This window comes from Micropterus dolomieu, linkage group LG23 (genome assembly GCF_021292245.1).
Source record: "Micropterus dolomieu isolate WLL.071019.BEF.003 ecotype Adirondacks linkage group LG23, ASM2129224v1, whole genome shotgun sequence".
Taxonomy (NCBI): domain Eukaryota; kingdom Metazoa; phylum Chordata; class Actinopteri; order Centrarchiformes; family Centrarchidae; genus Micropterus; species Micropterus dolomieu.
In genome coordinates, this window is record NC_060172.1 from 31,262,960 (window position 1) to 31,289,102 (window position 26,143).

Consider the following 26,143-nt stretch of genomic DNA (forward strand, 5'->3'; position numbering starts at 1 on the left):
CACAAAGCTTGTTCAATCATGTTTTTATCAACTTAGAAATATAGCAAAAATTCGATTTATGTTAACTTTTAAAGACACCGAGACCATTTTACACGCCTTCATCTCATCACGCCTGGATTATTGCAACAGCCTTTTCACCTGTTTAACCCAAAAATCTATTGATCGACTCCAGACTGTCCAGAACTCAGCTGCCAGGCTTTTAACCAGAACAAAGAAATATGACCACATTACTCCTATTTTAGCTTCATTACACTGGCTCCCAGTATGTTTTAGAATTGACTTTAAAATTCTATTGATCACTTTTAAAGCTCTTCATGGCCTCTTGCCTTGTTATATTTCTGACCTTTTAGTCCCATACGCACCAGCATGTACCTTGAGATCCTCGGGCAGAGGTCTGTTGTCTGTTCCAGAGTCTCGACTGAAAACTAAAGGGGACAGAGCGTTTGCTGTCAGGGCCCCGAGGCTCTGGAACAGCCTGCCCGAGGAAATCAGGTCGGCTGAGTCAGTGAACTCTTTTAAGTCCCTTCTTAAAACATACTTTTATAGGAGAGCCTTTCCCGATCTTATTTGACTTTATTTTATCCCTTTTATTTTATTCTATTGTACTATATTTTATATTTATCTTAAACGTGTATTTTAGTCTTTTCAGTGTTTTCTTGCTTTTATCTTGTATTGTTTCTGTATTATTGTCTTTACACTTGTTAAAGCACTTTGTAACTTGTTTTTGAAAAGTGCTCTACAAATAAAGATTATAATTATTATTATATTATTAAAGTGGGCAACCCCACAGACGTGAAACAGCACACCTTGTAGACTGCCATCAACAACGGTCATTTTCAACTTCCTCCGGTCATCCCCATACCGACGGAGGAGGGCAGCAGTGAGCAGTGCTGAGATTTTATTCAAATAATAAATCGTCGACCATGCCGGATTAATCTGCGGGTCCAACTGATTCCTAAACTATTCCAGATCATAAAGAATCACACATTTAAAGTAACATATTATAAATGGAATCTGGTGGCATGAGAATTGACCGCATTCGGAGTAGCAGCAGGCATTTGGCCTACTACGTGCTACATGTATTCACATACGGTGCAACATTTGAAACCATAGCCTGCTGCAGCAGCCGTGTATTATGAGTATTCTGCCACGGTGCCCGAGCATGGTTCAGTGTGTCACGGTGACGCGCCCAAGAGCTGCAGAATCATGAACGCGCGCCGTCCTTTCGCGTGGATGGGATCAGGAAGAGGGACGCGAATGCAAGGTAACCAGCTTTACAGGCATTTCCTCATTCAGTGTGGTACCGAGACGGTAAACGGCTGAATCAGACGTCACCGAGCGTCAACATGTCTTGCTTTATGTAGAAGGTAGGCCTGAGGGACAGTCCTATACGCGGGCCGCTCCACAGAGGAGTTCGCCGCGAGTAGCTGAGGGTACTTTGTACCAGCGTTAGCAAGAATGGTCCTGTTTGGTGACTTTTATCAGTCCACTGTCATCTGTAATGTTGTTGTAAACACTGTCTGTCACAGGTCTCCGTCAGTTGAAATGCTTGTGGAGCTCATAACACGAACACAGAGCAAACATACTGCTGGCGTTTTACTGAAACAGATACTTATCGGTCATGTAAGGTCCTCGTCCTTAATTTTAACTTTTATATGTCCAAAAAAGGCTACAGTTCCCTCTGTGCGACACCTGATAGTTCCAGGGTTGCTGACCGGAGACCTCTAAACCAGACACCCAAGCCAGTTAAAGGAACAACTTTGACATATGACAGGCTAGTAGATCCAGAATGTCATTTTATCCTGAACTTGCACTTGAACCCGCGATGTATGAGATGCTGGAAATAAGGTGGCCACTGGCTCATTATGGACATGAATGAACGGATGAATGAATGAATGAATGTGTGTTTTGGCACCTCACAGGAGTAGCTCTCCAAATTTCGTTGTATGTTTTTTTTTTTTTTGACAATGAAGGCTATTCTGATTCTGAAACTCCAGACACTATATTGCTATGAGAAGAACGTTTACAGTCACATTACATACAGCAGTCCATCCTTAGAAAAGGATTCTTTGATTGCAAGTCTCTATAAAGGATCAATCAGTCAAAATGTATTTATAGAGCTCTTTAAACATCCAAAGTGGACACAAAGTGCTGTACAGAAAAATAAATAAGACACTAAATACATAGCTCACGCGAAGCATAACATACAAGTAAAAACAATAACACCCATACAATAAAAGAACAAGATCAATACAATCCAAATAAAAAAGCCAAATACAATGTTAAATGATAATTTATCGGCTCATTTAACCAATTAAAACTAAGTGCCCATATCATCAAGTGCAAAATATCTGCAGTGCTGGAATCGTCATGACTGTCGTAATTGCTTCTGTCTTGAATCATATTTGTTGTTTTCATTTCAGGCCGGTGTAAGGCTTCCTTCCTCTGTCCTGGCTTCTACAAGCAGCAGCCTCGCAGATAGACAGATCTACCAGCCTGAAGAAGAGTGTTTCTCCTCATGGAAAATATTTCATCAGCGCTGCCCAGCAAACTCTTGTTTCATATCTCAATTGTCCCAGTGCAAACAAGTAGTTGATGTCGTTGACTTTTTACTAAGAAAAGTCCAACAACGTCCGCTGATAACAGCACAGCTCTCAGCTTGATTGGCTATAATCTAAATGCCGGAGGACCCGAATAGAAGACTACCCTGAAGAAAGAAATAATTATTGTTTTCCTTCATCATCCTTGAAGTTGTGTGTCTTTTGTTTTTGTCCAATCGTCTGCAATCATGGGGGCCACAGGCTACGGCTACTATCGTGTAGCCATCTTCTTCTGCATGTTCATCGGCTACGCGCTGTACTTCTTTAACAGGAAGACCTTCTCCTTTGTCATGCCCTCTGTGATGGAGGAGATTAAACTGGACAAAGATGACTTGGGTGAGACATGCCGTTAATAGAGACCATATTTTGTCTGATTTAAACAAGATTTACTTGATTGCTGATTCTGTCTTTATTAACAAAAACCTTGTGCAGTAATGTCTAAATCTGGCTTGTTTAGCTCGCCAAATAAGCAAACTGAAAACTACTGGACAGAGGTGAAACACCTTCCAGTCTATTCAAGCATAATCACCCAATATTGTGTTATTCTTTTAAGCGCTGATAGTGATCTGATCTCTGATAGTGTGGCCGATATGAAGAGGGAACTTACACCTCCTCTGTCTGTCTGCATAATACTAACCTTGGCTCAAGTAGAGGGCAAGAATTTCGACAAAGATTTTATGTTAATGGCAGTAAAATGACTTGATTCTCAGTAGTTCATGAGTACAAAGCTACAGCTCATGTCTCCTGTTACAGTGTCTCTGACTGTACTGTACTTTAATAGTAACTTTCATGGTGTCTTTGCAGGCCTGATCACCAGCAGCCAGACCATGGCCTATGCCATCAGTAAGTTCATCAGCGGCGTGCTGTCGGATCAGATCAGCGCCCGCTGGCTTTTCGCCATCGGCCTCTTCGTGGTCGGTGGCATCAACGTTGCCTTCTCCTGGTCCTCTACTGTGTCCATGTTCTCACTGCTCTGGTTCATCAACGGCCTGGGACAAGGCTGTGGCTGGCCCCCATGTGGCAAGGTGCTGCGCAAGGTAATAGCATCCTGACTGCCACCTCGTGCAGCACAGATCCCTTATTCAGTGTAATTGTGATGCTGAGAGCCAAGGGAAGTCCCACTCACAGCACGCAGGCTATCCATGATGCCTGTGATTATTCTGGGCAGCTAGTGAAATGGTCTGACCCTGGAGTGGGAGCCACCTACTGCACCGATGTGTGTTCTGTGTTTTCACACAAGAGAGAGAGTGCACCAATCCAGTTGACATTTGGGCCAGATGTACCAACTCCAAAGTGAACACACTGGCAGTGGTAGGAGTTTGAAAAATTACAGGATTACCTAATAATCTGCGAGGCCTCATTCTCATATAGCTTTTGTTCATTAAGGTCTGGTGAATGGTATGCATTATAGGCAGGACTTTGAAACTATATACTCTTTGAGGAAAACACATTCCGCTGTTCTATACTCAGACAACTGGAGGCTCGTGAGTAGCTGCCTTAAAAGTAGTAGTTCAAAGGTGAGGAATAAATAGGATTTGGCATGTGTTCACTGTGCTTTAAGGGATCAGATTACAGGAGAATGTATTAATAGAAGTTCCTCGGTACATCTTTCCAAAAGGAAAAACTACTTTGACCAAAGGCGTTTTCCTTCTCCGGTGAGAGGAAACATCTTTAACAGCTCCATGTCTGCACCAGTTTGCAAGAGCTGTGCAGCTCCTGTTTCACAGCTGAGTCAACATCCACACACTGTGGATCAACAGTGTGTTAATTCAGCCTGTGGGCTGCCATAAGTGTTTACCTAGTGGATTATCAAGTTTGATTTCTCCGTTGCTCTGCTGGGTGGTGCTGTGTGAGGAATGTGTGTGAGCCGCCTTCAGCTGTATGACATCATAAGGGCGTGTGCTTGTGACACCATTCCTCAGGAAGCAGTAAAGAAAGAGAAGAATCTGAAGTGTGTTGTGCTGTAAATGTCTCTTATTAAGTCAAACTGTCATAATATTAATTGCTGTTGGTATGTAATGTTTCTGCTGATTCGTTGTCATTGCCTCAACCTCCTCTTAAAGATAATTAAATGAAATGAATCAGCATGTTTTTGACCATAAATGTGACTTGCTTCAGGAATCCACTTTCCTCATGGGAAGAAAGCAGCAATATGTACAGTATATGATAGTTGTAAACATCCACATGAAGGTCATTCTGCACTCTTTGACTCTGCCTGCATGGTAGGATTTTGGAAATGTTGACCACTCTCTGCTTTATTTCCTCCTGTGTCTCTTTTCCATCAGTGGTTTGAGCCCTCTCAGTTTGGAACATGGTGGTCCGTGCTGTCCTGCAGTATGAACCTGGCCGGGAGTCTGGGTCCAATCGTGGTCACAGTGCTCCTGCAATACTACGACTGGAGGACTATCCTGACCATGTCGGGCATTTTCTGTGCTTCCTTCTCATTTGTTTGTCTGGTGTTTGTAAAGAATGAGCCAAAGGATGTGGGCCTGCCCAGCATCAATGCAGCAGCCAAGACGGGAGCTAAGGGAGGTAGGTAAAGAGGCTTCCTGTGTAGCTGGAGATGGTTACCTTGAAGCATGTGGTGCAGTCACATGGTGCCATGTTAGCTCCTTTTACACTACATCACATTCACCATGCACACACATTCATACACTGGCGGTACTGGCTCTACCTCCTGAGCCACAGCCGCTCTGATCCTAACAGTGTGTCTCTTTGCAAGTAGTCAACTTGTATCACCATCTTCTCAAAACTGCCACAGTACCCAGGTGCAGGTTTATCAGAGTTTACTGGGACACACCTGATTAATGAGGACATTCTATTGCTCACGCAAGTATAAATGTATGGCTGTACAGTACAGTAGGTTTGACCATACTGTGTTACAGTTACAGACAATGACAGTGAAAACACATTGAGTAGCCTAATGTAAAAGATACATAACATTCAAAACTATTGATAAAGGGAAATGTTATTTAATTAGAGCTGAAATAATTAGTTGATTAATCAGTAAGTTGATTAAGAAAGAAAATAAAGGAACTTTTTTATTCTATTAATCATTTGAGTCCACATTCTCTGGTTTCTCAGCTTCCTAAAAGTGAGTATTTGCTACTTTTCCTGCGCTTATATGATAATGAAACTGGGTTTTGGATTGTTGGTCAGACAAAGTAAGCAATTCAAATGTTACTTTCAGCTGTGGGAAATGATGATGGCCATTTATTGTCTATTTTTTGATATTTTATTTGACAAGTTGATTCATAGACAAAAACTGCAGATGAATTATGTTTTTTTATTTTTTTATTTGCAGCCCTAATGTGTTGGTACATGAATAATAATATTGTGGCGGAATCTAGCATGTCAGGAACTTTGACTTCTTTGTCCAAGAACTGGACTGGTGATGTGCTACAGACCGTGGTGACTTTTGGGACACACTTGCTCTAAATACCACTCCAAAGCTGTGTGGGAGACGTGTCCGTACGTGTACCATATGTTGGAATTTTTCCAACATGGGACACACTTGCAAATGCAAGACCACAAGCGTGGGTGTTGGGACTGAGCCATTATCACCTTAAACTAGTGTGGAATACATATTATTTCTGTTCAGAACCTTTTAGTTTGTTGGTTAAATCACAACGCTGCTGTGATGGTAATGTAACTTTACAACCCGTGTCATCGCTGGGCCCGTTTTAGATTTTCCATTTATTTAGGTATGAGTGAGAAAATGGCTTAAACTAACATTACAGACTTGTTACAATCTGTGATTGTTGTTAGAGTCTGCGTGTTACTGTGTGTGTATCGTTAGTTATTTTCCTTGCCCCACACTGATGCATAAATACATTTGCCAGTAATTATCTTACTGCATAGAGAACACATATATACACACTATAAACAAAACAGACAGATTGAGACAATAGTGCTATGAGCAGAGTGCAAAGGATGCAGGAGTAAATTATTATTACTATAGTTATTAATATGTACATGTCTCAGGTAGATGTGATATACAGGTGCACATACACATACAAGCATAGATGATGTGTGGAGCACAGTACAAAGGATGCTGCAATAAATAAGTATTATGTGCAAGTGTTATGTACTTGAGGTAGGTGGATTTGATATACAGTATATACAAAATGACAATATGAACAGCTCTGAAATAGAGAATGGTGAATAAATAATAAGTGATAGTCTGTAAACAGGTGGCTGATTAGAGACAGAGTTACTGGGTTATTGCACAGGAATTGTTCCTGACACCGTGAGTCAGAGTCAGCTGTTCATCAGAGTGATGGCTTGTGGGAAGAAAGTGTTTCTGTGTCTGTTGGTTTTGGCGTACAGTGCTCTGTAGCGCCTACCAGAGGGGAGGAGCTGGAACAGATTGTATCCGGGGTGATATGGATCTGCAGTGATGTTTCCTGACTCTGGAAATGTGTAAGTCCTGAATGGAGGGCAGGTTGACACCGATGATCTTTTCTGCAGTCCTGACTGTCCGTTGTAGTCTGTCCCTGTCCTTTTTGATGGCAGATTATTATCAATTATTATTGTTATTAATATATCATACAGCAGTGACGTGGAAATTAGACCCAATTTAAAATGTGCCACTGTTATTATTATGATAAGCTTTATATCTTGTCTCTTTTTCAGGATGATTGAATAAAATCTAAAATTATTAATGAGACAAGTTTTTGATATTTATATTTAATAAATTAATTGTAACAATTATTTGGAATATATTGACTAACCGAAAAAATTATGGTTAGATATAGAATGAGTTAGAGATACTAGTGCACTTCCTGTTGTATACATGTGTGTGTATATATATATATATAAAGTGTGTGAACGTATCTCCCTGTCTGTACTTGTACTCACCAGGCAACAGTGAGAGCACCCTGAGGGAGTTCCTCCTCTCTCCTTTCCTGTGGGTGCTGTCTCTGGGCTACTTGGTGGTGTTTGGGGTGAAGACGGCTGCCACTGACTGGGGACAGCTCTTCCTCATGCAGGAGAAAGGCCAGACTGCTCTCATGGGTATGCGTTTTGATTGTCTATTGCGTCTCACTGATCTTCACTCAGTGTGAATGGTTAGGGTTGCTGACATCAGCTGCGTTGCTCACAGGCAGTACCTACATGAGCGCCTTGGAGGTGGGAGGTTTTGCGGGCAGCCTTGCATCAGGCTTCCTTACTGACAGGGCTGTGGCTCGGGTGAGTAATGAACAGGGATCCATTATAAATCACCAGGATTACTACTGAGTAGTGTTCAACCTCCTCTTTGACGTCCTCCAGCAAGGCTTGGGCACCCACGGCAACCCTCGGCACGGCCTGCTCATTCTCATGATGGGTGGTATGTATGTCTCCATGTACCTCTTCAGAGTCACCATCACACCTGAAATCCCAGAGGTAATTGAATTTCTGTCATACCTGTGTAAAATGCTTGAAGTGTACATGTTGCCAGTATTGCAAATGTCACAAGAGCTTATTGTCTTTGCTCAGGAGGCTCCTCTTTGGGTCCAAGTCCTTCATCCTGTCTCTGTCCTCATTGGTGTGTCAGAAAAAGAGGTATGGTCCAAAATGTGACGGGGTTCATTGGGATAAAGATACGCTGAACTGAGTCTTTCAAAAACACTGTATTTTCTCATTGTCATACACAGATCTGGATCCTCGTCCTCGGCGTTGTGTTTGGATTTTCTTCTTACGGACCAATTGCCTTGTTTGGGGTGATAGCCAGTGAAAGTGCTCCTTCAAATTTTTGTGGAACCTCTCATGCTGTCGTAGCTCTGATGGCTAACGGTAAGCTGCAAACACATCCGCGTCACTTACTGTAGCATTCCAGGAGTGACACGTTCATATGACTAAACAAGCTTTCTTTTGTTACAGTGGGGGCTTTTATGGCGGGGCTTCCCTTCAGCACTGTTGCCAAACAACACAGCTGGGACATGGCTTTCTGGATAGCCGAGGTGATAATGGCCCTCGCCACCGTTGGGTTCTTCCTTGTACGCAACATGCGCACCAAAATGGGGCGGATCGCAGAGAAAATGGACTAATGTATTTTCCTCAAAGCCAACTGTCTATGTTCTGTTATGTGACTAGACTTACGGTTTTCTTGCAGTATTGATGGCTCTGGATACAGAAAACTGCACATTAATACAACTCTGATTTGACCAAACAAAACCAGTCAAACGCAGACACATCGTGGACATTTTTTTCCTGGTGAATTGGGTTGAAGTCATTGTTCAGGGTGGGTGTGAGTCATTAAACCACTTTAGATAAATAATCAGGTACTTTTGTCACACATACTTAGATTTGTCCTCATATTCACCAGCACAAAGGTAGAGTAGATGATAATTGTTCATCACAAGCAAATAGTTGAATGCTTCCACTTAATCATATAGGCAGTTTTCATGTAGAGACATTTAAAGTTTGTATTTTGACAACCTGTGCTAAAAAGGACATGGCTATGAAAATATGTCAAGGTTTAAGTGGATTTTGTAGAAAGAAAGTGGATGTATGCTGCTCATTTCATACCTTGCCTTCATTGGAGGTTGCTATATTTAAGAATGTGTACTGATGGGCCTGTATTTTCTGGACTATTATTTGTCTAGGTATTTGCACAAATGTGGTAGCATGCATCATGGTCATCTTACCAATACCTCGAGTATTTGTAAAAATGGAATTTAAGCATTGGAGATCATGTTATTTTTGTACATAGTTCTACTGCACTTGATACAGAAGACGTCTTAAGCCATGTCAGCTTTTGTGATCTGACATGTTTTTAAGGATTGTTTAACATCAAGCCTTTGCTACAGGTGTTTTACCTTTGCTAGTTATGTACCTATGTTTCAAAACCGGATTATATACTGTAAACTTTCTCCTCTATAAAATCTGTGAGAACTCCAGCAATAATGGTTCTACACAGGGTGCCATGTTGGCATATCTCTATCTAACTGGAATTGTAAAATGGCCTTGGAAGGGGTAAAGACATCTAATAAATGTCAAGTTTACTTTTTTCTTATATTCATCAGTGAACTGGCAGTAATTCAGTTTAGCCTTAGGCATACTTTGAGAGTTTGTCTCTTGCTTCAGCCAATTGTGAAAATGCACTAAAGATCCATTCACCTTGTGAAAGCTGGAAGGAGAATCTCCTTATAGTGTGGACAAGAAGAACAATTACATTAACCAAAAACTGTTCCGGTGTACATGAGTACTCTTTTAAGACAGGCTTTAAAAAATGTGAACCTATTCTTTACCTAACTGTCGGGCTCATTGGCTGGAAATGGTGTATTGTCATTGTCAAAAACTATTTTCTTTCTCTTTATTTTGTTTTCTAAAATTATGAGCATTTCATAGGTAGGAGAGGGGAAATAATTCATAAATTCATAAGCTATATTCACGTTATCGGAAGATGTGCGTTTCACTGGTGGGTTTTATTTTCCCATAAGGGCTATAGGTAAACAAAATCACGGTCACACATTCATTACATCCGCGTAGTTACAGGCCGTTGGCATTTTAACAATGCAAGCGAGTGGGTTATTGGTTACACGGCCAAACATGTGCACCAATTAAAGATGTGGTATTGGTGTACTGTGTTAACACAGGAAACCAGGATGTGGCAGCTTCGTTATGAAAGGTAAAGTGAATCTACCTTCTTTACTTATCGTTCTCTGCAGACCAATCCAATGAGAACCGGAAGAGAACGCGCTGCCGCCCTTGCGTCAAACATGCGTAAAGGGCCGTGGATAACGCATCCACAGTAAAGGCACACCGTTACCGGTGTGTTTACTAACACGGATGCTGAATATAATTTTCTTAAAACTGTTGTAAATGCATCATGATGTGAAAGAAAGTAACAAGCGATGCAGGAAAAGCAACAGCTGGTAAAGCCACGGTCCAGTGAGAAGCTGTCCATGGTGCTGAAACTATTCTTCCATCTGTTTTTGTTTGGGACAGAGTTTGTAAAACCATTCTTTTAGACTGGCTTTAAAGGCGACAGGAAATAATTGAAGTATACAGGAGTTTGCGTTTCTTCAAAATCATACTTTGACTATTATGCTTTTAATTGTTTTACATCTCCAATAAGTGCCACCCCCTTCAGTCGACTGAATCTTAATCGTCTTTGAACTTGCCCTCTTCACCTGCGAGACACGTTTTCTTCTATAGCAGGATCAAAATACAACATTTTAAATAAAGCTATGGCTTATATTTGCCGGTGAATTACTGGCATCCTCTAGTATGTTGTATTTTAGGCCCCTTTACTAGAATGGCTTTCATTTTTCTCTACTTGCAAACTGAAAATATGTGATCATTCAGTAACTTACCACTTGTATATATAATACTACATCGCTATCCATGCTGAATCATACAGTGTATCTTAACATGCTTTCTGCAGCGTCTAGTTTCTTTTTACAAAGTCTTATTAGTAGGTTATGTTTGAGGTTTCTATTTGTTCATAGGGAGTTTTTCTTTGCCAGTGGCACCTACTGCTTACTCATGGTGGGAATTGTTGGGTCTCTGTAAGTACTATTATAGACTATGGTCTAGACTGGCTCTATAAAAAAAGTAACAAGAGCTCTGAGATAAGTTATTATTAGGCAGTATATAAGTGAAATTGAATAGAACGACAGAAACCTTTCAAGTTTTTTTCTTTTAGTTACCAGTTAATGTTTCCTGTCTTACATCAGCAACCTTCATTATTAAACAACTTCTCAGAATGAAACAGCATAACAACTACCAACTGAGTTTTATTGGTTTGTTGATAACAATCATTACACAGGTACATCTATAAACAAATAAAAGGAAACTGCACACTTGTACTTGATACAGATACCTAAAACTCACATGAATATTGCTACTGCTGGTATGCATTTGACATCTGAAATAAATGTACAGTTTGTCTGTTGGCCTTTAAGAAGCCAATCTCAACAGTATTTTTTTTTATGGTTACACACCTCATTAGCTTGGCTAAGAAAACAAATTCCATTTTACCATCCTTACAATGTACCATTACACACTGCATATAGAAAGATTCAAAACCTTTTTCACAGCAGCTATACAAATTTATTGCGATGCTATCACAGTACAGAGACACAACCAACACACGCGATGCACAGTTCTGATAGGGAGAGCTCCAGTAGTAGGGATTTTAGCTTTATTGATCAGATTTGTTAAGAAAACTGCATGAGTACAAGAGTTAACATACAGGAATAAAGCTTACAAACATTCTAAAACACTGTTCATTATAAACAATAAAACAATGAGTTGCCCTGTGACTTTGTCCATCCCCACCCCAGCACAGATTACATACAGTCCCTTATAAAGCATATGGAATGTAATCCACGCAGGCAAGCTCCTCTGGTTGTTGCCCCAGCTCCTGTGAACACTGTGCTTGCGTGTTGACACGGTAACCTGTCCTTCACCCTCCCCTTCTTCACATTTAAAACTGAAATAAAATCCACCGACAGTAACAACAAGGACCGCAATTTTTATGCCGATGCAAAATTGTGGGATGTGATGAAATTCCCGTCTCCAAATTGACTTTTTTTCTTTCAATAAAAAAAAGTGTTCTCTACAATCAAACTACTAAAAAACCTGTATTTAGAAAATAGTTGATAAAAATATTCCCCTGAATTGTACAAGAAAAGAGGTACAGGGAGCACTGGTAAAAGACGTCGTGTGAGAGATGTTATTCTGCTGCCTCATCTTTTTGATCAGCTGCATCTGTAGCCGGTGCCTGGAAGACAAAATAGAGTCTCATTTTTTCACCGCAAAAGAGATGAGCTTTTTTTGGCCTGTTTATATATGACCCTTACCTCCTCCTCAGCTTTGGCTTCGCCATTCTCCGCAGGGGCCTCTGGTGCTTTCTCCTCAGGCTTGGCCTTCTCCACCTCCTTGGCTTTCTTAGGCTTAGCAGCTCCCTTCTGCAAACAGAAATATCAACCATATCAGTCACTCCATCGGCAGCTGAAAGTCTGCTAAACTAATCAAATCAGACGTAATCAAAACAAGGTCCCACCTTTGGCTTAGGTTTGGCCTCTGCCTTTGCAGGTGCAGGTCTCTGTGGGAACAAAAAACATCCATGTCAGCACTGAGCATGTAGTAAACAGCATGCATATTCTCTGCAACAGTCTGAGCTTGTCGGTACTTACGTCTTTCAACCTGAGAGATCTCCTCTTGGGCTGCAGAGAGAGTAAACAGATAGAGTGACTACATTTAACTTATCAGCCAACTGCTCTCAATGATGGGGTGTTACTGACCCCTGGTGGGAGGGCAGACTAACTGTTACATTATTGTTTTTAAAATGAATAAAACTCAAAACAAAAATAATATTTGATTATTCCTTACCGCTGAGTCACCTCCTGCAGCTGCCTGTGGGGAGAAAAAAAAACGGTTAAGGAAGTCTGCATTTTACTGTGCCTATGGTTGGTTTAATTGGTGGTGGGTAGTGGGGCATGGGCTTTAAGTATTAGTTATATAACTCAGAAGTGGGCGTGTCCAGACAGAATTTCAGCCTATGGCTGCACGTCCAGCTCCATATATGATTTAGTTGAGGCTAAGCACTGTGATTGGCTGAGATTTTATCTAAAATCCTGCACAATGGACCTCATAACCTGGAAAAAAATCTGTGCATTGAAAAAGCCAAGACACTCTCATTAGTCTGCATGTTTACAGTCACTGCATCAATTAGAAATATTACATGTTTCTTAGTAACATATCGAAATTAAATCCTTATGGAACTACATTTGATGGCGCAAGAATAATAGAACAAGAAGAAAGTGTCCATTGATATGCTTGAAAACAACACGTAGTTTAACCGCGAAATATAACGACCTCATGTAGTTTAAACAGCGTCATATCGCCGTGCTCTCCCAGCCCCTGATAGTGATTTGCCTACAGTAAATCTCCGGCGGAGGAGGGGGCGGACTCCGCCTCCTCACGACACATCCATTCATTGGTAATAAATGGGATTGCCAGTGTACGGAGAAAACCGAGCAGTGCATAGTGAGTGTTCCCGCCATGAATTTGAAAAGAGTCACTCCGAGATGCTCAGCGACTCTGTCGATCTGGTAGCAGAATCTACTAGAACCCCCAGCAACAAGAGCAGCGCTTTGCTGACGGAGGCTCGCCATTGCATAACCTACGGCTGGCCTGAGCCGACAATACACTGAAAGACACCCAACTAACATGACGGACGCCTTCCAAGATATGCATTTTCACCTGCGAAAATAAGGGCGGCCATGCATAAACAAAAACCCACACATGCACGCTAGTTTAATGAAAGGGGGTCGATATCATATTATCATAAAATACACACATTCAAAGTGTTTTTCTTCCGCACGAAAGCAATAAACGAGACTTTCTGCCTATACAAACCAAAACAGCCGTCACATTACAGCCCATTGCCATAGAAGAGCATGCTAACTAGATTATACGTTTTCGATGTCGGTCCCAGTTCCTCTCAGAGAAACTTTGGTATCCAGCGTGACGACCCCCATAGGAAACAATCAATATGCCGCCAACTTTCTCTGCAGAAAAACAATCCATCGACAGAGAAAAGAAGCCCGATTTGTCCTACACTGCAAGTAAATGCATTTATACACAATTTCAATTGTGCATGTCACCATCCTGCGGAGAAAACCCGGCATACGGAAAACCATTTGGCACAAAGATAACCACTGCACGAGCGACAAGACCAAGAATCAGCGACTTCAGAAAATCAAAACAGACGCTAACGTTACACACCATCTAAACTCTTAGCTGCAAGGCACAACACTGTTGACATTCACTCGGAACAGAAAACGGACATTCAACAATTAAACAACTCTGACCGCAAGCTGTAACAAGCCCATTTTACAAATTGCAGTTGGGGGCTATAAATGCTGTATTACTGAATGCATGAAAGATGTCGGTCTACTCACTTTGCTCCTTTTAGGCATGGCTGGTTTGTGTGGGGTGTTTTTTTTTTTTTTATAAAAAAAAATAAGAAAACAGAGCTAAATGTAACTCAATACAGGAGAAAATACAGTGGTATATTGAGGATAAAGCTGTGCCAGTACAGTGTAACACAGCGCAGCGAGACGTTAATGTTCCATTGGAAGAAAAACTAGCTCAAACCGGATTGGATTCCCCCCCTCCCTCTCTGCTCGAACCGTTATAGTTCCTGTATGATTGACGGGTCTTTACCCCGCCCCTGCTGCCCGTTGATTGGACGACACAATGGTGAGCAACACCATTTCAAATCTGGGCTTTTACCTGTGTGGGTGCGTCACACGTCAGTCAACAAATATGGCGAGCTATTTGTCTGTCTGCACAGCCATCTGCTATAACAAGGCGAAATTGTCATTAAATTTGCCTTTCACCCCGGTCAGAAATGCGTTTGTTTACCACCTAATGTCCATGTCGACATGCCCGAGTATTGCCTCTGATATAAGTTAAAAGCAAACCCGTTCTGCGCCTTTAACACGAGCGATAAAAGTAAAAGGTGGGATGTGTATTGGCAGGAGATTGAGAGAGGGGTGTGTGCTCCCCAAGCCTGGTCTTTTGTATTTTAGCTTGGGAAAATGGCGACAGGATACGTGTGGGTACAGCTACTAACGTGTGTGCTGTTGTGCAATCTTCTCGGAGTGTTATCCCCGTCCCCTGGCTCCATTGTGAATGTTCAGTACTAACATGTCTCTACTGTTAAACGCGGTGGCCCTCCAGCTTTTTGTTGAAGCCATTTCAGCACGGAGACATTCATTCAATCCTCCCGAGTGAACGATGCAGACACTACCCTGACCGTGTTACTTTTTATTTCTCCACTGGCCCGGGAAAACTACAACACTGAGCATTGTGCGAGTAATTTAACAGCACTGCCTGGAGAGACAGTCAATTAACACGTTTTTCATTTTATTCCTGACAATTTATCTTGCATACTGATCAAAAAGAAGATATGCCACAGTTAGAGACTAATATTATTTTGCCCCCTTCTATGTGAGGTGTAGCTCACAAATGTTTGCTGGAGGTGAGGACAAAGACTCATTTAGTTTGCTTTTTATTTCATCCTCTTATGAAACTTGAACAATGTGCCTTCCCAGAGTTATATTTCAACATTATTGAGTTCTTTTGGACTGCATTTTAAGATGAGAAAAGTACACAGAAACGATACATATAGAGAAAATACTGGGACATGATTATGATGATGCTGATTTGTAGTTTACAGTACTAGGCGTAAAAAAAGTAAAAATGAAACACTCAAAAATATCAATGATTAAATTATCAAATAAAAATACCTTTCGTGTACTCCTAACTGAGTGGATATTTAAATGATCCCTCCCTGCATTCTGGACAGCCCAACATCCTGTTTAATCAGGAACTACATCCCATTAAGGAGGCAACATGCTCTCAACACTGAGCTTCAGAAAGTAAATGATACAACATTTACATTATCTACTTACACTGCATATCAGGTGAGGAAAAAAGTAAGATGTGCTCAAGCAGACTCAATTTTAAACAGCCCCAAACAAACTGGCTAGGTATCCTGCCAAGTCGACTACATGAAGAGATTTTTTTTAGAACTATTTTTTAATAAGGAAATATTTAGTTTTTGTTTATAAGTAAGGTAGTTATTGTGTAGTAAGACATTTTTTATTCTCTGTTCACATTCTTATTCAGCCCAATACAGAGCCACATACAGTCTAGTCAACAATGTCATGTTGACCAGTGTTTTTTTCATTCAGTGGTATTTTATTTTTATGCTTAGGCCTGCTTCTTGTTTAAAGGTATCCGTGAGTGATACCTGTACTGGGACGTACAAGCTCTTCTATCTGGTGTGAACAGCATTAAACAAACAGACCGGATTCACGGGGAACTGGCATTTCCTGCAGGGCCGCGTTCGACTGCAGTCTGAGAACACACCAAATTTGTTTTTCTTTGGAGTGCCCTTCCAACCCATGTCACACCGGTCTGTGACATTTCGCTGCTAACAAATGGTCAGATATACATACAGGTTAAATTTCAGATGTTCAAATTCTGCAGGCATTGAGTCTTTGTTGCTAGCCACCAAGAAACCATCCAATACAAAGTTTCACAAGATACAGAGAAAAAATAGGAACATTTTCAGCTTGGATATTGGAAGTTCTGGTGATTTGTCTTTACACAAGCCTATATCATGTTGCTACAGCACGTTCGATAACGTCTCCATGATTCATTTACTGTCAGAGACACACACCCATTCTCTGAGATAAACTTTCCATTTAATGAGATATGAAAATGATAATACTACAAGAATTTTAATTGCGCACAGTTTTGGGGATTCTTGTATGGTACCCATAGGCAAATTACATTGGAAGGTTCAGAGAAGTCATACATTAACACTGTAATGTTTACACACATTAATGGGAGTTAAGGATCTTTTTTAAAAGGTAACGTGTGGCAACAACAACATACACGTTTAAGCTCATACAGCAGTATAGCATATAATAAGTAAACCAACACTCTCATTACGGTGAGGAGAAAAACAAAAGACAAAGATGAAACAGTGACACAGACTTCGAGGTACAATAGACAAGGTGCAATGTAAAAATACATTCATCTAAAAGTGCATAGCAAAATTTGCAGAAGAATCAAGCAGCCCATTCCCCATTTGATACCCAGTAGAGTCACCCAGTTTGTCCATATAAAGGTTTCTGCATACTCCCTGTGAGCGGAGAGGTATAAACAATCAAACTCACATACTGATACTTTCCAGTATTATTAGGGTAATGACATTAGGAGTTTACTTCACCCCACAGGCCTACTTGACAAAAAAGACAGTGTGGGTAACACAGAAATTAGGTACTTGTATCTCTTGATGCCCCTCAAAACAACCAGCTTTATTTAACTGTTTGAAAAAGATCCAGCTTCTGTAGTCAAAGCTTAAGCCTTGGTAAAGGCAAACCAGTCCTACTGGTGGTGTCTAGATTTTGTATTGAGTACTTCAGTTACACTTAAGTGTGGACATACACAGGATTTCTATGTCATCTCGTTTAAAGCTTCAGGGGAAATACAGAGCTGTGGTCGTTCACATTTGTATGTAATCTTGGATGAAATGTAACCCATTGGCTGCAAAATGACATGACCTTTCCTTTCATGGCACAGATGTGGTTAGTAATTAGATATGTGGTGTGTGATACGGAAATAACCAGCAGGCCCATGCATACTGTGCGCTGTATAATATTTTAGGGTTTATGACTGTTATAAACAGTATTTCCCAGTTGATGTATTGAAAAGACATGTCTTCATTATTCCTTGTACAAGTACAACAACAATTGTAACTTTTTCTGCACAGGTCCAAGTCACTAGACACCATAACATCCATATTAAAATACATGTATTAAAATACAGAAATCATTATAGTCATATATAAATCATGCCATGGATGCCATGAAATATCTCTTTTTATTTGTGTTCTCAGTGCCTTATCCATTCAACTCATGAGCAGAGAATGAACATCTAATACTGTTTATGCCGCGGTGGAATAACTGAGAACAGCACTTAGGCACTTGTTTATACTTGTTTATACTTTCTTTCCACTGCATTTTATCATACGTTTTACTACCGTATATGCTAAAATTGTATGTAAAATATAATGCCTTGTGAAAGCATAGGCCTATGTTATATGCAGGACTTTTACTTGTAATGGATTATTTTACATTATGGTGTTTCTACTACTTCTTCCAGAATTGATTATTTTGTACTGTACCATTCTCCAACATGTGTTGCTCTTAAAGACGTTCTATGGTAAAATAAGGATACAATAGTAGAAGAAAATGTTCCCACCACATTTTGAAATGGCTGATTTTGTCCCCATCACTTTTTGAAAGGATTTCTTAAAAAAGTACTGCAAAACAGCTTGACCCAAGAAATGTTAACTAACAAATGAAAATGCTTTGAGAAAGGTTGATTTGCACAATAAGAAAACATGCAATGCAGTATAGTTTTTCCTCTTTAAAAAAAGACATTTCCACCATAAATTGGAGCAGAAAATGTCTCCAGAATGCAGGAAATTACTTCTGTACCCCAAGACCCCTCATCCATATATTTCAGCATCAAATGTTTAATCTAAATAGTGCTAAAAATCACGTCTCATGACCCAAATGTATCATCACGCCCCTAATCTGAGCCCTTATGTCCCCACCACTTTTAAACACAAAGTGACGCTCTTGCAATGAACTGAGTTAGCCCAGCACGTAGGTAAAAATAGTGGGGCAGCTTATACCTGGTTTATAAGTAGTTCTCCAACCTATTGATTAACTTTGTGTTCAGAACAACATGGAGTCTGCTTTACAGCGTAATCTGTTTTCTATTTGACAGGCAAAATTCAAAATGAATAAGTGTGTGATCTACTGAGTAAACTAACTAAAACATCAAAAGCATGTCCAAATAATTAGATTATGGACGTTCTTCCACCACTGAACTGAAAAGCAACTTGCAAAGCTGTTGTTTGACTCTACATTTCTCTGTTCTGTCTTGTGCAAATGGCTTTGAAAATCAGCCCGTTGTAAATGAATGTCCTGCAGCTCTCCGCAGGAGTCTCTGTAAAGATGCAGTATATACATGATGGAGGGAGGGAAAAAGGAAGAGTGGAGGAGGGGGAACTGCATTAGTTAGGTCTCAGATAACAATGCTGTTGTTGTGTAGAGTGTGGAAGAGCCCTTCCATCACAGCTGCTGCCTGTTGCTGTCCTTTCCCTCCTTTTCACTCTCTTGTTCCCTCTTGAGTCGTAAGAACACTGGCAGGAGAGAACAAGACTGCTACTCCAACAACTGCTCATTCTTTGAAAAAATATTGTTTTAACTCACAGAAAGAGGTAATAATGCAAAGTAGCCTCATGGTTTGGCACAAACAATTAATATATTTGACTTGATGAAAGAATAAATGGAGCACTGACTTGTCTCAGAGGTAACTGGAACAGAGACATTGGCATAATCCTCAGGGGAGGGAGACAGGATGAAGGTAAAGGTGACCTCATCCAAAGCCTCTTTGACGGAGGGCAAATGGTTCATTTATCTTCTTCACTCTCTTACACACACGCACACCTGGCAGAAACAGGTGAGAGTGGACAGCTGTGTTGTGTAAAGAAACTCACTTTCTTTACTGCCACCCTGTAAAGCAGCCACAGTGGTGTAGAATGTGCGGCAGGCAGGTAGAGAGGTGACGGAGATGGCTGTAAATGGAGGAGCTGGATGTAAGGAAAATCTGGGTCTCTCCCTCGCTCTCTCACTGTCTTACTAAGTGGATTTCTCCCATGCAGTGAACGCAGCCTTCACATATGGAGCGACGGGTAAAGCCAGATTACACCAGTTTGCGCGAGAAGGGCTTCAGAACCACCAGAGTTCACAGCATGAACCCACACAAACATTAAGGGGCGATGTTATATCAACTCTATATTGCAACTGTAGTAGCCTCTTGTGCAATCAATTCAACATTACTATCCAATATTGTGTTGTGTTGTGTTGTGCTATTATTCAGACATTTAACGGGTTAAAAAAAGATTGTTTCAACTAATCTGAAATCAAGTTAAAACCAACAAAAATGAACTAAACTCGCAGAATTGGCCTCTTTTAAGGAGGAAATGTGAGACTGGTTTAAAGATAATACTTTTAGGCCTTTATAGATGCAACATTTAGTTACTGAACTGTAATACCAGCTACTTTCCAGCAGCTTTAAAAAATGGCTTGTGACATATACTTAATATTTAATCTGTGAATATATACATATATCTATAAACTGATATACAATCAATTCACAACGTGTCACATGCAGTTTCTAAAAATAACATATTGTGTTGTATTTGTCCACTTAGCAGTCAAAGGAATGCGAATGTGCAGCCTAAGGAGGGGAGTGCCCATGACCTGCCTTTAACACAGTCATTTACATGTGAGAGAGGGCGGAGGCTTGCCCCAGTGGCAACACGGCCTAATAAGCTCAGTAACAATAAACCTTAGTCGGCTTTAACCATTGATTAGCCAACAGCTGACACAACAAAAACAAATCCCACAATGGCAATTAATGCATGCTCTGAAGGCGTCCCCTTTTTGTTAGGAAAGTATTACTTTGTGGGGTCATACGTTATTTTCTCAGATAAGGGGGCAATTGAATGGAACTAATCTATGGTCGCAAACAATGGAGTGAAACAAAAGGACCGTTAGATGCCCGACAAGTCAACCAGCCGACGCAAGGCCGAGCATGTATGACGAGTTATGACTGATGATCTCTGACACAGCAGCTCTGGTGGCAGAAGAGGCCTCTGAATTACTTCCATCACAGGGCGTTTACAGGGGATCAGAGGGCCTGCTGTTACTGACCCTCCCCCATTATCTACTTCCTGTTTTTCATGGTTGTCTGCTCGCTTCTGCCTATACAATACCAGCTATGTCTGGAGACATTCCAGCTCATACTATACTGCTGCCCTCATAAAACCATGAGTGTTGGCCAGGGGAGCCTATATACAGAACAGTGGAAAGACAGATCGCATCTTCCCCGCTGCATCGTGTCTGCTACTCATCCACTAAAGGCCTTCTGAAACGCTCTCGCTGCCAATTAGTTCTCCAGTTTTAGTAGACTTCACTGCTGGGGGTTTTTGAACACTTGTGAGAAACAGGAAAAACACAAAATGATAATGTAATTTTGACTGCCATATGACCCAAATCAAACATCCAGCGAGTGGTGGAGGGTGTACTTTGTTACCACCTCCACCACATTTATTCAAGTACTTTCACTTAATGATTCATTAACATTTTTACTATACTACATTTCAGGGGGAAATACTTAACGGATTAAGGATTTACATATGAAAAATGTGGTCACTTTATAGATTATGGTGATGAATTATGAAGTATATTTTGTTGCAAGCACTTCTGTATTTTACTGAAGTAAAGGTTTGAAATCAGGACTTTTCTAGTATTTTATAGAGCGATATTACTTCTTTTATTTAAGTAAATTATCTTACGTAACTTATTCCAACACTGCAATGCATACTGAATATATGTGTAGACTGTATATAATATACTGCATTTTAATTACTTTGTCTTCATGCACACAGACTTCCACTTAAACAGAATCTAGGCAGCTGAATTACATGTTTTCATAAGTAGTCAGTTGGTAACACGGAAAGAGTAGTTAATCTTATTTCTGTGCAGGTAAAATTAACTATGTCATTTTCATGCATTCAAATGTATGTCTGTCCACCTAATTTGTTCTTTTGTTTCTTCTTTCTTCTTCTTCTTTTTTTTTTTTACAGATAGAATAAAATGAAATAGCATAATTGCATATAAAATACTAATTTCTGCATTTTGTGTAAGTGGAATATGATCCTACAGTGACCTCTAGTGGTTAGGATTGAAAACATCACTCACTCAGAACCAGCTTCTTATGAAAAGGTTTTCTTTCCTACATGAACAATCTTCACTCAGCAAAAGCCTGCGTTACATTACAGTGTAACAAAGATGACCTTGGTGGTGACGAACTTGTTGCAGCCATCCCACTGACAGTCATCAAAATGTATCGCAGGTCAACAGGTCACTCCACAGTAGTTCACACACAAGCCTCCACATTTACCAACCTGCAGCAGGGCCAAAGTGAAGACGGTAAAGTTGGTTTGTGATCAGTGTTTAAAGCAATTATGTTGGCATACATATGAATTTATGTAGGCATAAATAAGAATTTTCTGAAACTTTTTTAAAATGTCTAAAATCCCCCTTTGCCTATAACCTAAACCAGCGGTTCTCAAACTTTTTCACACCAAGGACCCCTAAATTGACACAAATTAGAACACGGGCCCCCATTTGATGAGAGTTTTGCTTTTAGAAGCAAAACGTGCAAAATATATCAAAAGTACTCATTAATTGCCTCTGTGAGTGTTGTTCTGTGATTATTATTATGTGTCATATTATACAATTCAGTACAGTGGCATTAATACCTGAGCAATATTTGAGATGGTTCATGTGGAGCTAATTGTAATATTGCAGTTATTGTTTGGTAGTTAATCTGTAAAAAAATGCTTAACATGGAAATGTTCAAATAAAGTGCTCCAAAATAGTACTTCTAGTACTTAAGTAGTAAATATAAAGCAAATATAACAAGTTACATTCCACCACTGTTCAACCTAACCCTATAAAGAGGGTCTGCAAGTAACTACAGCTGTCAGATGTCGTTGTCTGTGCATAAAGGGAAGATGTCATGTAATGTGTAATAAAAGCAACATTATCTTCACGTAAAGGGTGCTGGAAACAACAGCACCACATGTCTTATTACATACGGTTTCTGCCTATCAAGGAAGCTGTAATTAGCAGAGGTGGACAAACTACACAAATCCTGCACTTGAATCAAAGTTATAAAGGATATGTTAGTACATTATTATTATTATTATTTACTCATGTAAAAAACATTGACGTAAAAGCAGGATAATACTGTTGTAATTGTTGAGGTGGAGCTAATTTGAACTGTTTTGTTTTGCAGTGCAGCTAATGATTATTTTTATTATGGATTAATCTACTGATTATTTTCTTTATTTTTGAAATTTTGTCAGTTGTACTTGAATTAACTGTTGGGCAGTTTAATGTATAACAAAACGTATTTTATTAAATCTTCATATGTTTAGTGTCTAAAAATCTTTATTTGTAAAATAACTGGTAACTAAAGCTGTCGGATAAATGAAAAAAAAGAAAGTCCCTCTCCCGTAGTAAAATCTCCCTCTGAGATAGAAAGTGGAATGAAAAGAAAATACCTAAATTTTTTAGTTAAGTACATTACTTGGGTAAATGTTCTTAAATACTCTACGCCACTGGTAATCACTCACTCAATTTTCAATAACTAGAGAGTGAGTAACTTTCAACAGTTTCTTCTGAGGCATCACAAGACTTTAAAGCCCCTGAGAACTTGGCTTCACATCATGAAGGTGCCCTCAGGAGTTTTCTTGTAAACAAACAAAAGTTATATTTACATTCAGTGTTTCTTTCTGAGATGCATTGTGTGTATCCTTGAGGACTAACACACATGTCATGAAACTTTTGTAAAGCCCATCTTTTAAGACTTAAAAGATAATTTGAATTCTGCATTGTTTACATGCATTTAACTTGCTGGAAGTATTCCTCTTCACTGGCTTTGCGGGCACATTACTACACTTGTTTTGTGCATTGCTGCCACTAACTATTGACCAGGGCCCGTATTTATCAAGCTTCTCAGAATTACTCATAAGAACACTGCTAAGAACTGACTTAAGAGTAATAAAATTGTTGGCTCAAAGCTGTACTTAAAAGTTAGTTATCAAGCATCTCAGTCCTAATTTGAGTGACGTGTAGGACTAAATCTTAAGTGTCAGTCTTAGTGCTGATTTACGACACTTTGCTGTGCTGCAAACGGGATTTTGGATGACGATGTAGCCAAGGACCAATCACTGAATAGATTTCCTCATTTAAGAATATTCTCAGATAAATTCACATTGAATGGTAAAATTCCTCAGAAGAGTTTATATTCAACACACATTTAACAATAAAGATTTACAAGATAATACATTATGATATGGGCCTACACTTTAATAAATGAAAGATTAAAAAAAGTTTATCTTTATATGAGCTCCATAAATTGCGCCTAGGGGAGAGCGGGGTATGTTGTCACACTTTTCACACCATCTAATATTTACTGAGCACCGTACATCACAATGGTACAAATGTCATACCAAATGAAAGAATGAAGTCTTGGGCAGAAGTTTTGTATTCATTACATCTTCATATCTTATTTCATTATGGAGCCGTAGACTGTTGAATAGAGAGTTTGCACTTGTGACAATTTGCCCCATCAGCAGGTAAGTTGTCACACTGGATTATCAAACAGTTAGAACACTTAATTGTGAAAATTGATTTCAATTTCAAATTGTAACCAGAACTAAAAATAAAATCAATCAACAATCAAACCTAGAGAATTTGGAAAATAAATAATTTAATTCAAAACAAAAATGTTGGCAGAGCACACATTAAATGGCACAACCTCTTTCTTTGAACTTTAAAATCAAACGTTCTCTGGAATGCAAATAGATCTATGGTAATTTAATGTAAAGCTGCAGATAACTTGCTTAAATGTATAACTTCTTAACTAAACAGATTTGTTTAAACACACTAATGCAACAATGTGCATTATCTATCTATCTGACTAATCAGACAAGTGTTTAGAGTCACAGTTCTGGCACACATAAATTGCCTGGCCTGAGGTGCAAACATCGCAGGCCCATTTGTTGCATTTCACACACTTAAACCACGTCTTCTTTGGAATACTGTATGAAAATGGCTCCACATAGATGAGGCCAAAAGAGATGTCAGCGGCTAACGTCAGAATTCTTAGCTGTACTTGGTTGATTTGTTCTTCAACTTCACCTGCCTGACTGCCTTTAACATTATGTCAGGCGGTGTACAGTCATTCTCTGTCTTCTGTTGATAATTTTCTTCCTTCCTTTAAAAACACATTCCTCCTTGCAATTACAAATGAATTACAAGCTTATTTGTCTACTACCCTGGTTGCCTAACTAAATTAATAACTGGATCATGTAGAGTGTGTGTTTGTGTTTGTATCTACTAACATACTACATGCCTGCAGTATAAGACCGTATATACTCTACAGCGCATAATATTCTATTTACAGTATCATTTAATACTTGTGTCAGAGGTAATTACACAATTTCACATAGTTTTTTGAGCATGTTCTGTGTTTATTTGTACTGGGGCAAGTAATCACATGTGACAACTTTCCCCAAACTGACATGTGTGCTAATGTTGGCAAAATCTCAAGGTTAGCTTAAAAGTGCAAATGTTTTACTTTTGAAGCAAAAAAATAATAAAATTGTGCTCACCTCAGATTAGAGTGACCTTGACCACATGTGAACAGGAAGTTGAAGAACACAAAATGGCTATTTGATTTCTGACATAGAGGCTCTAGTGTTGGAGTTATGAGCAGTGTGACAACTTACACACGAGACAACGTACCCCGCTCTCCCCTACTACTCCTGTGAAGCTGGCTATTTGCATGAATTGTGTTTGGTTACTAACTGGGAGAGTGAGAGTGATTCTCAGCTTTTATTCTTAAATTTAAAAGTAGGAGTACATTTCATGAATTCTCAGCATTAAAGACTAAAATGGCACTTTGAGAAGCTTGATAAAAAACAGCCCAGAGGAATAACATGTGTGTGGAGCCACACATACACAAATAAATAAAAAGTGCGCCCACTTTTATTAATTAAGTAAGCAACAATCAAAGTTAAAAAAAAAACAACCTTTAGATATAATCTTTTTTAACAGTGGAGAAACTTCACCAGGACTGTGGGCTGTTTGATCAGATTTAATGGACTCCCAAAAAAAACACCAAGTGTCAAATATTGTTCAGTTCTGATTAGTGCACACATCACCTGTTTCTAACTGAGCATCATTATCTTCAAAGCTGTGAGATAAAAGAAAAAAAGAAAAATCTCTCATGCAAAATTAGTGGTGTAACTTTGGAAGAAAATACTATGTTCATGTAGGAATGAATCACTTGTGGTAAGAAGCTGATTGAGAAAA

General features: G+C 39.7%; 2 protein-coding genes across 7 annotated transcripts in view; one reads left to right on the forward strand and one right to left on the reverse strand.

Moving 5' to 3' along the window:
- slc37a4b (solute carrier family 37 member 4b) overlaps nt 1-9,599 on the forward strand; it is a 37,283-nt gene extending 27,684 nt beyond the window's left edge. For 3 of the 5 annotated variants that reach the window (XM_046039950.1, XM_046039948.1, XM_046039952.1), the window contains 9 exons: nt 2,424-2,936; nt 3,405-3,637; nt 4,886-5,132; nt 7,464-7,616; nt 7,705-7,790; nt 7,872-7,985; nt 8,079-8,144; nt 8,237-8,375; nt 8,463-9,599. In XM_046039950.1, coding sequence (XP_045895906.1) covers nt 2,789-2,936; nt 3,405-3,637; nt 4,886-5,132; nt 7,464-7,616; nt 7,705-7,790; nt 7,872-7,985; nt 8,079-8,144; nt 8,237-8,375; nt 8,463-8,629 — 1,353 coding nt within the window. In that variant the 5' untranslated portion in view covers nt 2,424-2,788 and the 3' untranslated portion in view covers nt 8,630-9,599. The other 2 variants (XM_046039949.1, XM_046039951.1) reach the window with 2 other exon arrangements.
- A 1,708-nt stretch (nt 9,600-11,307) lies between these two features.
- Nucleotides 11,308-14,709, reverse strand: si:ch73-1a9.3 (non-histone chromosomal protein HMG-like). Of its 2 annotated transcripts, none has more exons than XM_046039954.1 (6): nt 14,498-14,709; nt 12,924-12,947; nt 12,728-12,757; nt 12,595-12,636; nt 12,392-12,499; nt 11,308-12,312 (listed from the first exon to the last, which is right to left on the reverse strand). In XM_046039954.1, exons 1-6 carry the CDS (start codon nt 14,513-14,515, stop codon nt 12,265-12,267), a joined length of 270 nt encoding a protein of 89 aa, XP_045895910.1. In that variant the 5' UTR covers nt 14,516-14,709; the 3' UTR covers nt 11,308-12,264. The 2 variants fall into 2 exon arrangements, with proteins under 2 accessions (XP_045895910.1, XP_045895909.1); XM_046039953.1 differs by lacking the exon at nt 14,498-14,709 and adding an exon at nt 14,012-14,089.
- Between the last annotated feature and the right edge of the window lie 11,434 nt (nt 14,710-26,143).

Coding starts and splice junctions, on each gene's coding strand:
- si:ch73-1a9.3 (XM_046039953.1), bottom strand. CDS start 14,074: ATGGGGGTCGTCACGCTGGATACCAAAGTTTCTCTGAGAGGAACTGGG. Junction 12,758..12,923: donor CTGCAGGAGGTGACTCAGCG/GTAAGGAATAAT, acceptor CTCTCTCTGCAG/CCCAAGAGGAGATCTCTCAG. Junction 12,313..12,391: donor AAGCCAAAGCTGAGGAGGAG/GTAAGGGTCATA, acceptor TTTGTCTTCCAG/GCACCGGCTACAGATGCAGC.